The sequence below is a fragment of the Trichomycterus rosablanca genome, chromosome 10 (genome assembly GCF_030014385.1).
Source record: "Trichomycterus rosablanca isolate fTriRos1 chromosome 10, fTriRos1.hap1, whole genome shotgun sequence".
Lineage (NCBI taxonomy): Eukaryota > Metazoa > Chordata > Actinopteri > Siluriformes > Trichomycteridae > Trichomycterus > Trichomycterus rosablanca.
The window spans coordinates 9817023-9833606 of NC_085997.1; the positions used below are offsets into that span (position 1 = coordinate 9817023).

The 16584-nt window shown below is 45.4% G+C and overlaps 1 protein-coding gene and 1 long non-coding RNA gene across 3 annotated transcripts; both read right to left on the reverse strand.

Moving 5' to 3' along the window:
• Positions 1 to 8127: 8127 nt before the first annotated feature.
• LOC134321761 (uncharacterized) lies at positions 8128 to 9103 on the reverse strand. Of its 2 annotated transcripts, XR_010013911.1 has the most exons (5): positions 9089 to 9103; positions 8941 to 8974; positions 8552 to 8649; positions 8334 to 8451; positions 8128 to 8226 (listed from the first exon to the last, which is right to left on the reverse strand). It is a non-coding gene; the product is annotated as an uncharacterized LOC134321761 (long non-coding RNA). The 2 variants fall into 2 exon arrangements; XR_010013910.1 differs by lacking the exons at positions 8941 to 8974; positions 9089 to 9103 and having other exon boundaries at positions 8552 to 8868.
• A 4199-nt stretch (positions 9104 to 13302) lies between these two features.
• LOC134322048 (serine/threonine-protein kinase pim-1-like) lies at positions 13303 to 16258 on the reverse strand. The gene is made up of 9 exons (XM_063003917.1): positions 16247 to 16258; positions 16085 to 16170; positions 15862 to 15968; positions 15522 to 15575; positions 14902 to 14955; positions 14606 to 14700; positions 13795 to 14167; positions 13521 to 13697; positions 13303 to 13409 (listed from the first exon to the last, which is right to left on the reverse strand). Exons 1-9 carry the CDS (start codon positions 16256 to 16258, stop codon positions 13303 to 13305), a joined length of 1065 nt encoding a protein of 354 aa, XP_062859987.1.
• Positions 16259 to 16584: the final 326 nt, after the last annotated feature.

Consider the following 16584-nt stretch of genomic DNA (forward strand, 5'->3'; position numbering starts at 1 on the left):
TTGTCCTGTAAAACTTCGATTCATATGAAAAGGTTTTATAACTGTCTCGGCTCTCTTGAAGTCGATTATACACTATATTGCCAAAAGAGCTCGCTGGTCGGGATGGCCGAGCGGTCTACGGCACTGTGTTCAGTTTGCAGTCTTCCCTGGAGGTGTGGGTTCAAATTCCACTTCTGACAGCACATGCTTTATACAAACCCTCCACCATACATAACAATCTAAAAAGATATAGTTTCAGTGAGCAATGACACATTGACTTTCGTATTACGTGATGCCATTAAATGATCACAATGTTTGTACAATTTTCATATTTTGGAGCGATGTATGTTTGTATGCTAGAATATAAATCTTTTACAAACTGCTGTCTATTTACATTGACATTTTCTCTTCTGTCTAAACCTTGGAATTGGGTTTCTAAAAGTAAGCGATACAGTGGATAATATATTTAATGAGCTGAACTAACAGAGAGAAGCGCTTACGGTGGTGGAAGAGTCTAAAAGGGTTTGGAACATAGTCGTATCATCATAGCAGTACAACACAGTTTTGTCCGTAGCATCAGAAAATATGTAGAAGCTAATATACAAAAAAAAAAAAGTTTATTTTAATAAACTTGCCTTGTTAATAAAGTTTGACCACAATTCTATTTCTATTGTATAGAAATAGGCTAAATACAGGGGGTAGAAAGTCCTGCTGTCCACTACAAAGGACATTGAATAAAATTGCTGTATATTTTTTAAATCTTTTGAAACTATTTGATTATTAGGAAAAGATTGACAAGAAAGATCATGAGCTGCCACACACCCACAAATGTGACATTACTAAAAAGCCCAAGGTGTACTCTATAAAGTACAGTAGTACTCAAATGGATTGCATCAATGGTGCTTGTGTTAGAGATCTCGGACACATGTTCCCACAGGGGACAAAAATGAATTGCTCTGTCTCAGGAGGATATGTTAATTAAAGCTCATAATGTCACTCATTACAGTTTAATTTAGAAATACAAGATCTGATAACTGACCTTACAAATTTTGAAACAGATCTGTGATGGAAAATTTGTGTTTCAATAAACAATAAAAGTTATCAGGAGCAATTCCTTAGAAGGACTCCAAAGGGGTTACCAAAAGTACAGTTGTAACACATCAGGGGTGCCCAATACGTCGATCGCGATCTACCAGTCGATCGCACAGTGCATACTGGTAGATCGCCCCTCATTTTAACAGGTCAATGTGATTGACATGAAATGTGGCCACTGTTTTTGTAATTTGCGGTTTGCCTCCACCTAGCCATCCCCAAACTGTTCCCACAAAGTTGGGAGCATGAAATTGTCCAAAATCTCTTGGTGTGCTGAAGCATTAAGAGTTCCATTCACTGGAACTAAGGGGCCGAGCCCAACTCCTGAGAAACAACCCCACACCATAATCCCCCCTCCACCACACTTTACACTCGGCACAATGCAGTCAGACAAGTACCGTTCTCCTGGCAACCGCCAAACCCAGACTCGTCCATCGGATCGCCAGACGGAGAAGTGTGATTCGTCACTCACGTCTGTATTAGTTTTAGTCGGTTCCTTTGCATTAAACATTCTTCCATAACATGATGGTGGACGCTGGCGCATTTGGCTGCCGCTACCGTTACCGTATTTTATCGTATTTTATTTTATCGTTTTTCGTTTTCATCTTTTTACACACCTTGTGGATCTATTTCTTTTATGTTACTTTTGATACTTTTATTTGTTCTTTTGATACTTTTTGTTCTTTCTACTGTACATCGCGTCTGCGGCCGGTGGTGAACGGTGGATGAGTTTTCCTGGGATCGGCACGAAGTTGAACTATTCCGTTGACCAGCTGAGGAAGTTCAACAATTGCACTACTCCATCGTGTATTTCAGTCATCAAACAGCTTGGACTCCTTCGCCGGCCTCGTTATATTCACAGGGGCTCCCGGAGAAAGCTTGTTTATTTTCGAAACGGTAACGCTATTCCATCCTTCTGGTCAGCCGTGCGCACTGTCGCTCCGCAAACACGTCATCAGAGCGCTGCTGCCTTGCACACCAGTAGCGGTGTAGTCTCCATGACAACGCTGTCCACGGAGTGGGATGGGAAACGCGGAGTGGACTTTGCAAATCTCCGTTCTCTTCCTCGTTCCTCACAGCCAACTACACAACAATACCACTTGAAAATGGCATTGCTTAATGTTCGTTCACTCAACACAAAAAGTACTGTACTCAGTGAATTTATATCTGACAGTGAACTAGACTTTTTCTGTCTCACTGAAACTTGGCATAAACCCTTGGATTATTTTACGTTAAATCAGACCACGCCAATGGGATACTCGTATATTGATGAACCTCGTATGGAAGGGCGAGGTGGTGGTGTTGCTGCAGTCTATAGGGATGATATTAAAATAACCACTTTGTCTTTTCCTGCTGCTCTTTCTTTTGAACACCTGGCTTTCAAGTTGTCAGGGCCTACTCCTCTGGTCACTGCTGTAGTTTATCGTCCGCCAAAGCCAAACGCTTCCTTTCTCTCTGACTTTTCAGATTTTTTAACCCAGCTTAGTGCCCTCTCATCCTCTGTACTGCTTATGGGTGATTTTAACGTCCATATTGATGACAACAACTGTAAATTTGCCAGGGAATTTTTGGAATTGTTACAGCGTTTTAATTTCACACAACATATAAATTTTCCAACTCATAAAAAAGGTCATACTCTTGACCTTGTCTGCTCTACTGGTGTCCTAGTTCATCAGCCGTCCAGCCATGACCTTACTGTCTCTGATCATTTGACAATCATCATGGACATTGAGGTCACTAAGCCCATCACTACAGCTAAACGTAAAATATCCTTCAGGAATCTTCAATATATCTCTCCCTCTGCTTTCTCAGATTCTCTTGTTAAAAAGATGTCTGTCTGTCCTGTACTGTCTAGTACTTCATCTGACCTTGTCGATTACTATAATGACATACTCGCCTCATGTCTTGATGAGCTGGCTCCTTTGAGAACCAAATTTGTTTCATTTAGTCATTCTGCACCATGGTACACAATTGAGCTTCACCAAATGAAATCCCGTAAACACCAGCTTGAAAGACTTTATAAAAAAACCGGTCTAACAGTACATTATCAGATTTATTCTGATTATCTTCAACATTACAAAGACGCTCTTACGGCAGCCCGATCCACTTACTATTCCGAACTCATACATGCTGGATCAACAAATCCTAAGACTCTCTTTTCCACAATAAATAAGCTTCTCAAACCAGTTGACAATACTACCAATTCCTTTACAGTTGACAAGTGTAACTCTTACCTCTCATTTTTTCAAACAAAAGTTGAGAATATCCACAATTTTCTGACAGTTTCCCCTGTCATCTCTGTTTCTCCGCCTATCTCACCTCAATTTATTACCCAGCCTCTGTCTCAGTTCTCACCTGTGTCTCATTTGGACCTATCTGAGATCTTAACAGGGATGCGAAGCTCCACTTGTGTTTTGGATCCTGCTCCATCAAAACTGGTTAAGGGTTGTTTTCCAGTTATCTCATCACTTATCACAGAGATAATCAATTCCTCTCTTAGTTCTGGCTCAGTCCCTCAATCACTCAAATTGGCTGCTGTTACTCCCATACTTAAAAAACCTGAACTTGACTCTAACATTATGAGTAACTTTCGGCCCATTTCCAATCTTCCATTTCTGTCGAAAATACTGGAACGTGTTGTTGCCTCACAGCTCAAAGATCACCTAAATTCCAATAATCTATTTGAATCATTTCAGTCTGGTTTCCGCCCCCAGCACAGCACTGAGTCAGCCCTCCTCAAAGTCACAAATGACCTTCTTCTTTCCTCAGACTCTGGACAAATTAATATTCTCGTCCTCCTTGATCTTACTGCAGCTTTTGACACCATTAATCACTCCATTCTTCTGTCCCGCCTTGAATCCTCTGTCAACATCACTGGTACTGCCCTTTTGTGGTTAAGGTCATATCTCGTAAACAGACAACAGTTTGTTAATATCAACAATTGTAGTTCTGCCATTGCTCCACTGTCCCAAGGCGTTCCCCAAGGCTCAGTGTTAGGTCCCCTTTTGTTTATTCTTTATATGCTCCCCCTTGGTGACATCATACGTCGGCATGGTTTACATTTCCACTGCTATGCTGATGATATTCAGCTTTACATCTCCTCCAAATCCATTAATACTGAACTTCACTCCACTCTGACAAATTGCATCACTGAAATGAAATTGTGGATGAAAGCTAATTTCCTCAAATTAAACTGTGAAAAATCTGATATGATCATCGTAGGTCCTACAACCCTGGCAAAAACCACAAAAAATTTTCAAATTACCATTGATAATGACACTTTGTCTCCGTCTTCTAACATCCGAAATCTTGGTGTAATTTTTGATAGCAACCTCTCTTTTGACCGCCATGTAAATCACATCACCAAAACTGCTTTCTTTCATCTAAAAAACATAGCACGTCTACGTCCATCACTCTCCTTTTCTGCCGCCGAAACCTTGATTCATGCTTTTATTACATCCAGAATTGATTATTGCAATAGCATCCTTTATGGTACATCTAACAAAATCCTAAAAAAACTTCAGTATATCCAGAATTCAGCTGCTCGCCTCCTTACTCATACTCGCTCCCGTGATCATATTACACCTGTTCTCCAAAAACTTCATTGGCTTCCCGTTGCTCAACGCATTCAATTCAAAATTCTTCTATTCACTCACAAAGCTCTCCATAATCAGGCCCCATCCTACCTCACCGACCTGCTCCATCAGCACATTCCCTCCCGTAGCCTTCGCTCTTCTGAGGCTAACCTACTGTCCATACCCTCTAGGACCAAGCACCGGACCTGGGGTGACAGGGCCTTTTCCATAGCTGCTCCATCTTTATGGAATGCTCTCCCCAAACACCTACGAGATTGTCCTGACCTGTCCAAATTCAAGTCACTTCTCAAAACTCATCTATTCAAAATGGCATTTAACTTGTAACAACACGAAATAAATGCTTTTATTTTTGCTATTCTTTTTAATAGTTTTTATACTTAGATCACGACAGAAATGTGAAGTCCTAGATCCTAAAACTTGTAAAGTTTTCAGTTTCCTGATTGCATGTGAATCTGTCCTGTTTCTGTCTAATTTTAAGAAATTGTTCTATATTTGTTGTTCTCTCTCATAATTTAGCAAATTTTTAATGAACTGTCTTATGCTGCTCTCTTTGTTTTTATCTTAATTATTCTTGATGTTGATGTACTATTTTGATTTTGTACTATGATTTGTATGGTGTATGTACGTATTTGTTTTGATTATTTGTCTTATGTAAAGCGTCTTTGAGTATCTTGAAAAGCGCTATATAAATAAAATGTATTATTATTATTATATATTAATGCAAAGTATTATAGTAAGCAAGTATTAAAGTATGCAAGTATTCAAATTTGCAAGTATTAAAATACAATAGTATTAAGTACACATGTAATGTTGTACAACACTATGTAGTTAAATACATTGAATAAAAAGTAGTATATCGCTTTTATTGTCCTACCAGAATAACAAGATGTAAATCTACCAGCACCGACGTTAATCCTGAATATTTAACCTAGCACATGCGTTATCGGATTATATTTCTTGAGTATACAACAATAACCTTGGCTGACTTAAAAACTCACAGGTAACAGGTGTATAACACTTTTAAAATCAGACAAAATCAATTCTGTCGTTTTACATAAAGCTAATCATAACGTTATTTAGGGTTGTACGCAATAATAAATTTTTTATTCTGTTTATCTTACTTACACTTGTAAACAGAGGACATCTTTCTTCTTCTTTCTTTCTCCGCTGTGAACGCCTACCCAGCTCCAGTTGCATTATGGGATACATTAGCGGACCGAAAGTGTGCATCGCTTGCATACTCAAACATGGCTGCCAAAGAAGTAGGTCATCCGGGTACTTCTCACGTACCTCTTTGTGCATACTATGTATTCGGACATACTAACCGCTCTAGCGTACTCATTTCACGTACTATTGAGTATGGAAGTATGCGATTTCGGACGCAGCCAGACTCTTTTCTATATTATGCGTTGCTTTTAAACCATCACAGACTCAGTTTATTTGAAACGTTTATCGCAGCCTTTAGGACGAACTGAACCAAACCAAAACAGACTGACTTAAGGGTTGTCAAGGGCTTCTGTCAAGAGACAGAAATGGGGCCGGAGCTTCAGGAAAGTCACGACCACAACCCAAGAGGGGCCAGAGGTGCAATGGATAACGCGTCTGACTACGGATCAGAAGATTCTAGGTTTGACTCCTGGCTGGCTCGGTTACCTTATGCCTTTTTTTGTCTCTCTAACTCCTCATGTATGGTTCTCTGTACCCCACATCCAACAATGCACGTCTTGTCAAAACGACAAAGGCTTGTAAGAGCGAAAAGAAGTGGCTGATTCTGGCATCAGCCGGTGCTAAGCCTTGCAGTTTCCCATATGGTCTAGCTGTCAGGATTCCTGGTTTTCACCCAGGCGACCCGGGTTCTACTCCCGGTATGGGAATTGTCCTTTTTGATTGGACTCGAGTAAAACTCTGCATATTAGTTCCTTGGCGCCTTGTTGCTGTAGCTCAAGCAGCTTGTTCTGTTGGAACTATGACTGCAGTCTATCAGGGAGCAGCTGACGTGAGCCACCAGTGGCTGAGCGCTGGGAAGCCGTGATTGTATAGTGGTTAGTACTCTGCGTTGTGGCCACAGCAACAGCATGAAAGGGGACTAACAAAACATGCAGAAAAACAGATGGACTACAGTCAGTAATTGTAGAGCTACAAAGTGCTTCTATATGGTAAGTGGAGCTCATAAAATGGACAGTGAGTGTAGAAACAAGGAGGTGGTTTTAATGTTATAGCTGATCAATGTACAGTATATTAGAATAATACATTACTAAATTATATTATTCTGGGTTATCTGAGTATATTTATACAATAAAAAAAAAATTAAAATACATTCTACATGCTTTGATAACAATATTTGAAGCTTCAAGATTATCACCCAGGTACCACCATGATAAAATTACATCGACTATCTTCTCCTCAGTAACAATCAAACTGTCAAACAACTATGAAACTGACAGTCACCCCAGAAATCATGGTGGGAGTATACTAACGTCATAATAACACTGCCAAAATTCTACTCCCGCAAATAAAAACCCTCTTTTTGACCCTGCCACTTTCAAATAAAATCTGGCAACACTGGTCGTTACAACATGAATGTACATTCCTCAGGGAATTTAGAAACAACTCTTATCTTCTCCAAGCATGACACCCTGGTACATTTCAGACCCAGCAACACCTTTAGACACAACCTGCTTTATCCCAGGGACTTTACACCAATTGGTCAGCCACCTATAAAGCATGTCCCTCCTAGTCAGTTTAACCCCAATTTACACCTGGCAAGGTGGGGCAACGACTCTCAAATGAGTCACACCTTACTTTGCTTGATTTAACTTGAATTTTTTTTTCCATTATTCATTGATAAAGATTTCAGTTTATAATATTTTATCACTTATGTGACGAGTTGCTTGTTCATTTCTGTTTCTGTTGTTTAGCCTGTACAGAACCATGAGAGATCTTTGGACAGACATAAGTAGTGCCAGTTCTAAACAACAGTGATGTGCTGGGGAGTTGCACAGTCTTCTATTAAAAACATGGAAGTGTTCCTGTTGATGACCACTGGACTACAGTTTATGGGATCAGTGCCTTTATGTTGTGTTTTAAACATTTGTTGTTGAAATGTCAGAACATGTCATATGTAACATGTTTTAATAAACAAAATAAGTTTTGAAAATGCTTTTTGTTACATGACATTAGACCCTCTGGTTTAAATAAAGTACTTTAGTGATTTAGTGAGTGAAGTCTGGTTTCCTGGAATGTTGCTGGGCAAAATGTGCCAACTGTAGAGGGTAATTTTGATAATTTTTTATATCCATACGTTCTCAGCTGTACAAAACTACAGCTGCAGGAAAAGGTCATTCCAAACTTGTTTAGGATTCATCTACATTTCTGCATCAATTACTCATAAAAGGTGCTCTCCTGTGTTGTGCAAGTCATAAAGTAGGTAAAGAAAATACACACGCCAGTACAAACACAGTTTTATTCAATATTTTATTGGTTTTGTTTCCTCTCTTGTCTCATACACCATCACAGAGAAGGTCAAAGTGCTTTCAGGATGACAGACGTGGTCGTTGATCTGTAGGGACACAAAACAATGTACTGACCGTTAAATTACCATCGACTGGAATCAAGGCACAATACACATGTGTTACAAGTCTGCAGGATCCATTCCCAGACACCCACCATAGATTGTTGTGGTGACTCAGTCATTTCATCTTCTGTGAGGTATCAAGGTGCTTAGGCCCAAATCTGATCTGGTTGCTTCTTCCAGTAGGTTAGACTTGTTCATTGATGGGGCTTTCTATAAGACAATTACCCAGAACACACACACCCATATCAATCATTGATGTTTAAATTATGTTAAACTCCTAACTGCCTAAACCACTTTCTCCAGCACTCACCTTTCTGACCTGGCGTGGTATGTACATGGTGCTGAGGAATGGAGGTGATCTGAACCTCAGCTAAAAACCTCTGGATGTGTTCTTGTAGCAGACCTGTGCTGTGGTGGTGAAAACATAATGTGAGATTGATTTCCATCATGTGTTAAGGGGATGTTAAGCTAATAATTATCTGAGGGGGGAAACAGATGAAAAGCAGCTTGAAAAACTTCAGTATTATTCAGTCGACTGACTCGTCAAGCTGATCCACAAAATTTTGCTGATCTCCAAATCACTCCTGTTGTGTTTTCTGGTGTTCATGCTCTCAGATTACTTTTACATTACATGAAAGCAAACAGTGGACGGTTTTGTTCATACACATTTAGTCATTGCTTAGTCTCTGATATGCTCACCCATGATCTGTCTGCTACAAACCCATACAGGTGCCTGTAGAGTAAAGAAAAGGAAAAAAAAAACAGTTTGACATGAGAAATTGTTGTTATAACTATAAAAATGTATGATTTTATTTGGTTAAAAGTTCTTTACACACCAATTACTAACCTAGTGTCTTTGATGTTATTAGCAAAATGCAACGATGATTCATTGCAACGTGTGATCTGGCCTATATGCTAACACAGACTCTTAGCTATATCCATTTAGGTCTATCCTTATTTGTTCTAACTGACCTGGTGTTACGTGGGGGGGGAAAAGGAGGACCCAAGATGCAGAGTTAAGTAACAGAAAAGTTTATTAATAAAAGTAAACAAATAATAATCAGGGATATAACGTTTTAACAAAGGAAAATGAAACCCAGTCGCGAATCCCCATCGCGGCTTGCGAGGCCGTCGTGATCGGCATTGCAGGACAGGAGCTTCTCCATAGAGGAAATTAGAGAATAACCCGAACTTGCCGTCGCGATGTCCGGGGACAGGTGGCTCTGTCACTAGTCGCACCATGCTGTCACCAGGCAGAAGCTCACCTATAGGAAACAAGAGAATGATCCGGACCCGCGTCAGCGCAGTCCGAGGAAACCAGTGGCTCTGTCACTAGTCGCACCATGCTGTCACCAGGCAGAAGCTCACCTATAGGAAACAAGAGAATGATCCGGACCCGCGTCAGCGCAGTCCGAGGAAACCGGTGGCTCTGTCACTAGTCGCACCATGCTGTCACCAGGCAGAAGCTCACCTATAGGAAACAAGAGAATAATCCAGACCCGCGTCAGCGCAGTCCGAGGAAATCGGTGGCTCTGTCACTAGTCGCACCATGCTGTCACCAGGCAGAAGCTCACCTATAGGAAACAAGAAAAACACCAAACTCGCCGTTGCGATGTTCGGGGAAACGGATGGCTTGATCGTCAGCAACAGCTGGAATGAAACCAATCCAATTAACGCAAAGAACACACCGAACTCGCCGTCGCGTCGTTCGGAGCGATGGCTGTATTCCCAAAGACCGCTTAAGCGGCGGGGGAAAAACAGCCAACCCGGAGCGCTTGCATAACGGGTTCGCAGGCTGAATTCCCAAAGACCGCTTAAGCGGCGGGGGAGAACAGCTAACCCGTATAGTGCAAGGAACACACCCGGAGCGCTTGCATAACGGGCTCATGGGCTGAATTCCCAAAGACCGCATAAGCGGCGGGGGAAAACAGCCAACCCGTATAGTGCAAGGAACACGCTGAACTCGCCGTCGCGATGTTCGGGGATACACCGAACTCACCGTCGCGAAGTTCGGAAATCGGGTGGTTTATCACCAAGCCGAAGCTGGAATGAAACCAATCCGTATTGTGCAAGGAACACGGCGAACTCGCCGTCACGAAGTTCGGGGACAGGTGGCCATGTCACCGACCGCGCCTCAGCACGATCGGGAAGCCGCACACCTGTTTAGCACACGGGACACCCCGAAATCGCCGTCGCGAAGTTCGGGGAACCCGTGTGCTAAATCACCAGCCAATCCTTGCTGTGGCTGGGAGTAAAACAAAAACGTCGACTTAAACTAAAAGAAACCAAACCAAACGAAACAGGGACAAAGGCGTGACAACCTGTGGCTGCACGGTGCCTGCTTAAATAAGCAGGTGCAGCTGCAGGTCGTCAGCCTTAATTAGGAGACCTCTAATTTAAGGCCTTTGTTCCAGAGGATCTGTAATTCCTGCAACGCCGGGGACCAAGGTAGGTTAGTCCCAACGCCGCAGGAAACCTTACAGTACGCCCTTCTCAAAAAGGACCACTCCTGAGGTCCTAAGCCCCGCAGCCCGAGTCCCCTCGGGTGGACTCAAGCAACTGGGGAGTTAAAGAGGACCACTCCTAAGGTCAGAAGCCCCCGCAGCCTGAGTCCCCTCGGGTGGACTCAAGCAGCCGGGGAAGTAGCCAGGGAGGGCCCCCTAAAAAAATTTTTGAGAGGGAATGGGGAGTTCTCCGCGGGTCCATTTAATGGTCACGCCTTTCTGTTACGTGGGGGGGGGGAAAGAGGACCCAAGATGCAGAGTTAAGTAACAGAAAAGTTTATTAATAAAAGTAAACAAATAATAATCAGGGATATAACGTTTTAACAAAGGAAAATGAAACCGAGTCGCGAATCCCCATCGCGGCTTGCGAGGCCGTCGCGACCGGCATTGCAGGACAGGAGCTTCTCCATAGAGGAAATTAGAGAATAACCCGAACTCGCCGTCGCGATGTCCGGGGACAGGTGGCTCTGTCACTAGTCGCACCATGCTGACACCAGGCAGAAGCTCACCTATAGGAAACAAGAGAATGATCCGGACCCGCGTCGGCGCAGTCCGAGGAAACCGGTAGCTCTGTCACTAGTCGCACCATGCTGTCACCAGGCAGAAGCTCACCTATAGGAAACAAGAGAATGATCCGGACCCGCGTCAGCGCAGTCCGAGCAAACCGGTGGCTCTGTCACTAGTCGCACCATGCTGTCACCAGGCAGAAGCTCACCTATAGGAAACAAGAGAATGATCCGGACCCGCGTCAGCGCAGTCCGAGGAAACCAGTGGCTCTGTCACTAGTCGCACCATGCTGTCACCAGGCAGAAGCTCACCTATAGGAAACAAGAGAATGATCCGGACCCGCGTCAGCGCAGTCCGAGGAAACCGGTGGCTCTGTCACTAGTCGCACCATGCTGTCACCAGGCAGAAGCTCACCTATAGGAAACAAGAGAATAATCCAGACCCGCGTCAGCGCAGTCCGAGGAAACCGGTGGCTCTGTCACTAGTCGCACCATGCTGTCACCAGGCAGAAGCTCACCTATAGGAAACAAGAGAATGATCCGGACCCGCGTCAGCGCAGTCCGAGGAAACCGGTGGCTCTGTCACTAGTCGCACCATGCTGTCACCAGGCAGAAGCTCACCTATAGGAAACAAGAGAATAATCCAGACCCGCGTCAGCGCAGTCCGAGGAAATCGGTGGCTCTGTCACTAGTCGCACCATGCTGTCACCAGGCAGAAGCTCACCTATAGGAAACAAGAGAATGATCCAGACCCGCGTCGGCGCAGTCCGAGGAAACCGGTGGCTCTGTCACTAGTCGCACCATGCTGTCACCAGGCAGAAGCTCACCTATAGGAAACAAGAGAATGATCCGGACCCGCGTCAGCGCAGTCCGAGGAAACCAGTGGCTCTGTCACTAGTCGCACCATGCTGTCACCAGGCAGAAGCTCACCTATAGGAAACAAGAGAATGATCCGGACCCGCGTCAGCGCAGTCCGAGGAAACCGGTGGCTCTGTCACTAGTCGCACCATGCTGTCACCAGGCAAAAGCTCACCTATAGGAAACAAGAGAATAATCCAGACCCGCGTCAGCGCAGTCCGAGGAAATCGGTGGCTCTGTCACTAGTCGCACCATGCTGTCACCAGGCAGAAGCTCACCTATAGGAAACAAGAAACACACCAAACTCGCCGTTGCGATGTTCGGGGAAACGGATGGCTTGATCGTCAGCAACAGCTGGAATGAAACCAATCCGTTTAACGCAAAGAACACACCGAACTCGCCGTCGCGTCGTTCGGAGCGATGGCTGTATTCCCAAAGACCGCTTAAGCGCCCGGGGAAAAACAGCCAACCCGGATCGCTTGCATAACGGGTTCGCAGGCTGAATTCCCAAAGACCGCTTAAGCGGCAGGGGAGAACAGCTAACCCGTATAGTGCAAGGAACACACCCGGAGCGCTTGCATAACGGGCTCGTGGGCTGAATTCCCAAAGACCGCATAAGCGGCGGGGGAAAACAGCCAACCCGTATAGTGCAAGGAACACGCCGAACTCGCCGTCGCGATGTTCGGGGATACACCGAACTCACCGTCGCGAAGTTCGGGAATCGGGTGGTTTATCACCAAGCCGAAGCTGGAATGAAACCAACCCGTATTGTGCAAAGAACACGCTGAACTCGCCGTCACGAAGTTCGGGGACAGGTGGCCATGTCACCGACCGCGCCTCAGCACGATCGGGAAGCCGCACACCTGTTTAGCACACGGGACACCCCGAAATCGCCGTCGCGAAGTTCGGGGAACCCGTGTGCTAAATCACCAGCCAATCCTTGCTGTGGCTGGGAGTAAAACAAAAACGTCGACTTAAACTAAAAGAAACCAAACCAAACGAAACAGGGACAAAGGCGTGACAACCTGTGGCTGCATGGTGCCTGCTTAAATAAGCAGGTGCAGCTGCAGGTCGTCAGCCTTAATTAGGAGACCTCTAATTTAAGGCCTTTGTTCCAGAGGATCTGTAATTCCTGCAACGCCGGGGACCAAGGTAGGTTAGTCCCAACGCCGCAGGAAACCTTACACCTGGACTTAGTTCCTAAGGATCTCTGAAAACCAGTTGTGCTCCAGGATCATCTCGAGGCTGGGTCGCTTATTCGGATCCTTGGCCAGGCAGCGTCTGATCAGATGACGGCAGGCTGTGTGTGCAGTGATCAGGTCGTTACAACATTGTAATAGAAACTATTTAACATCACTTAAAAAAAAAAAACGAAAAGAGACATGCTTCTTATGTTTCTGCATTTTCTTACCCATAGACACACCAGCTTTGAAGATCAGGTGTCCAGCAGCGATCTCCCTCTCATTCCAGAATGGCAGCTCTCCACACACTAGAACAAACAAAAGGACGCCCAGGCTCCACACCGTTGCAGCGCAACCATGATACTTACCTTCCTCGATCCATTCAGGTGGGGCGTATAGTATGGTGCCTGAATAAAAGTGAGAGAAACGGTTCACACACACGGCTTTCCTATGCGATCGCTGTCATCTGTGTTTCATAGCTACTGACCTCCGAGGTACAATTACCTGCAAAACGTCTGTAGGGTGTCGACTTGAGCAAGTCCCCACAGCCAAAGTCTATGAGCTTGACCTCTAACGTGTCGAAACTGACCAGAAGGTTCTGCTCCTTGATATCCCGATGGAGAACGCCACGATCACGGCAATGACGGGCGGCGAGAACCACCTGCCACATGATGACCTGAGCCAGATGTTCGGGAAGTGAGCCGTTCCTGCGGTATTCGAAGAGGTCCATGCAGCAGGCGGGTCGCTCCAGGATCAAGACGTAGCACTCGGGCATGTCGAACCATTCCAGGAGCTCCAGGACACGTTCGCAGCGAGGTGGCTCGGACACCATCAGCATCAACGCCACCTCTACAGGGAGACCGTTCTTCTCACCAGGCTAATATTTGAGCAGACATGGTTAGCATGGGGTTGGAATCTATAGTAAATAGGCAGAGTGGCGGTTACATTCGATGCTATTTTGCATTTTAATGCATCATGTCATTTATAAGATAAGGTTTTTTTTATATGGCTGTTGCATCTTTGCAATATTTCACAAGTGAAACAAATGTTACTTACAATGGTGATGAATCTGTCACAGCCACTCTTCAGCACAATCTTAATAGCAACCTTATAAAACATGCAAAACAAAACGATTCAAATCAGGAACGAATATTACGGGAACGTACTTTTGGCCAACAGTAACCAAAAGGGCCATTCGCTTTTTAACTACAAGTTTGATGACATGCGTAGTCATTGTGGATCTTAAGATCAAAGCAGCTTTGTAATGATCGACAATTCTCGTGTAACTCTGAGCAGAGCCGAGTAAATATCTCACCTGTTTTCCATCGGCCTTACGAAGTCCTGCAAACACAGAACCGTAGCCTCCTTTGCCCAGAAGCTTTCCGACTCCGTACAGGCTATCGAAGCACTCTGTAAAACAGGACGTGTTGTTATTCTGATAGAAACTCCTCAGTAAAAGTAAAAAACTCAATAAAAAACTCAAGAGCAGCATGATTTAAGCTCTAGATAATATTTGTTCTATGAAAGATGTAAGGCTGGACAGACCTTTGGAAGGAGCGCTGCCTCGCTGTCACCAGGCAGAAGCTCACCTATAGGAAACAAGAAAAACACCAAACTCGCCGTTGCGATGTTCGGGGAAACGGATGGCTTGATCGTCAGCAACAGCTGGAATGAAACCAATCCGTTTAACGCAAAGAACACACCGAACTCGCCGTTGCGTCGTTCGGAGCGATGGCTGTATTCCCAAAGACCGCTTAAGCGGCGGGGGAAAAACAGCCAACCCGGAGCGCTTGCATAACGGGTTCGCAGGCTGAATTCCCAAAGACCGCTTAAGCGGCGGGGGAGAACAGCTAACCCGTATAGTGCAAGGAACACACCCGGAGCGCTTGCATAACGGGCTCATGGGCTGAATTCCCAAAGACCGCATAAGCGGCGGGGGAAAACAGCCAACCCGTATAGTGCAAGGAACACGCTGAACTCGCCGTCGCGATGTTCGGGGATACACCGAACTCACCGTCGCGAAGTTCGGAAATCGGGTGGTTTATCACCAAGCCGAAGCTGGAATGAAACCAATCCGTATTGTGCAAGGAACACGGCGAACTCGCCGTCACGAAGTTCGGGGACAGGTGGCCATGTCACCGACCGCGCCTCAGCACGATCGGTGGCTCTGTCACTAGTCGCACCATGCTGTCACCAGGCAGAAGCTCACCTATAGGAAACAAGAAACACACCAAACTCGCCGTTGCGATGTTCGGGGAAACGGATGGCTTGATCGTCAGCAACAGCTGGAATGAAACCAATCCGTTTAACGCAAAGAACACACCGAACTCGCCGTCGCGTCGTTCGGAGCGATGGCTGTATTCCCAAAGACCGCTTAAGCGCCGGGGGAAAAACAGCCAACCCGGAGCGCTTGCATAACGGGTTCGCAGGCTGAATTCCCAAAGACCGCTTAAGCGGCAGGGGAGAACAGCTAACCCGTATAGTGCAAGGAACACACCCGGAGCGCTTGCATAACGGGCTCGTGGGCTGAATTCCCAAAGACCGCATAAGCGGCGGGGGAAAACAGCCAACCCGTATAGTGCAAGGAACACGCCGAACTCGCCGTCGCGATGTTCGGGGATACACCGAACTCACCGTCGCGAAGTTCGGGAATCGGGTGGTTTATCACCAAGCCGAAGCTGGAATGAAACCAACCCGTATTGTGCAAAGAACACGCTGAACTCGCCGTCACGAAGTTCGGGGACAGGTGGCCATGTCACCGACCGCGCCTCAGCACGATCGGGAAGCCGCACACCTGTTTAGCACACGGGACACCCCGAAATCGCCGTCGCGAAGTTCGGGGAACCCGTGTGCTAAATCACCAGCCAATCCTTGCTGTGGCTGGGAGTAAAACAAAAACGTCGACTTAAACTAAAAGAAACCAAACCAAACGAAACAGGGACAAAGGCGTGACAACCTGTGGCTGCATGGTGCCTGCTTAAATAAGCAGGTGCAGCTGCAGGTCGTCAGCCTTAATTAGGAGACCTCTAATTTAAGGCCTTTGTTCCAGAGGATCTGTAATTCCTGCAACGCCGGGGACCAAGGTAGGTTAGTCCCAACGCCGCAGGAAACCTTACACCTGGACTTAGTTCCTAAGGATCTCTGAAAACCAGTTGTGCTCCAGGATCATCTCGAGGCTGGGTCGCTTATTCGGATCCTTGGCCAGGCAGCGTCTGATCAGATGACGGCAGGCTGTGTGTGCAGTGATCAGGTCGTTACAACATTGTAATAGAAACTATTTAACATCACTTAAAA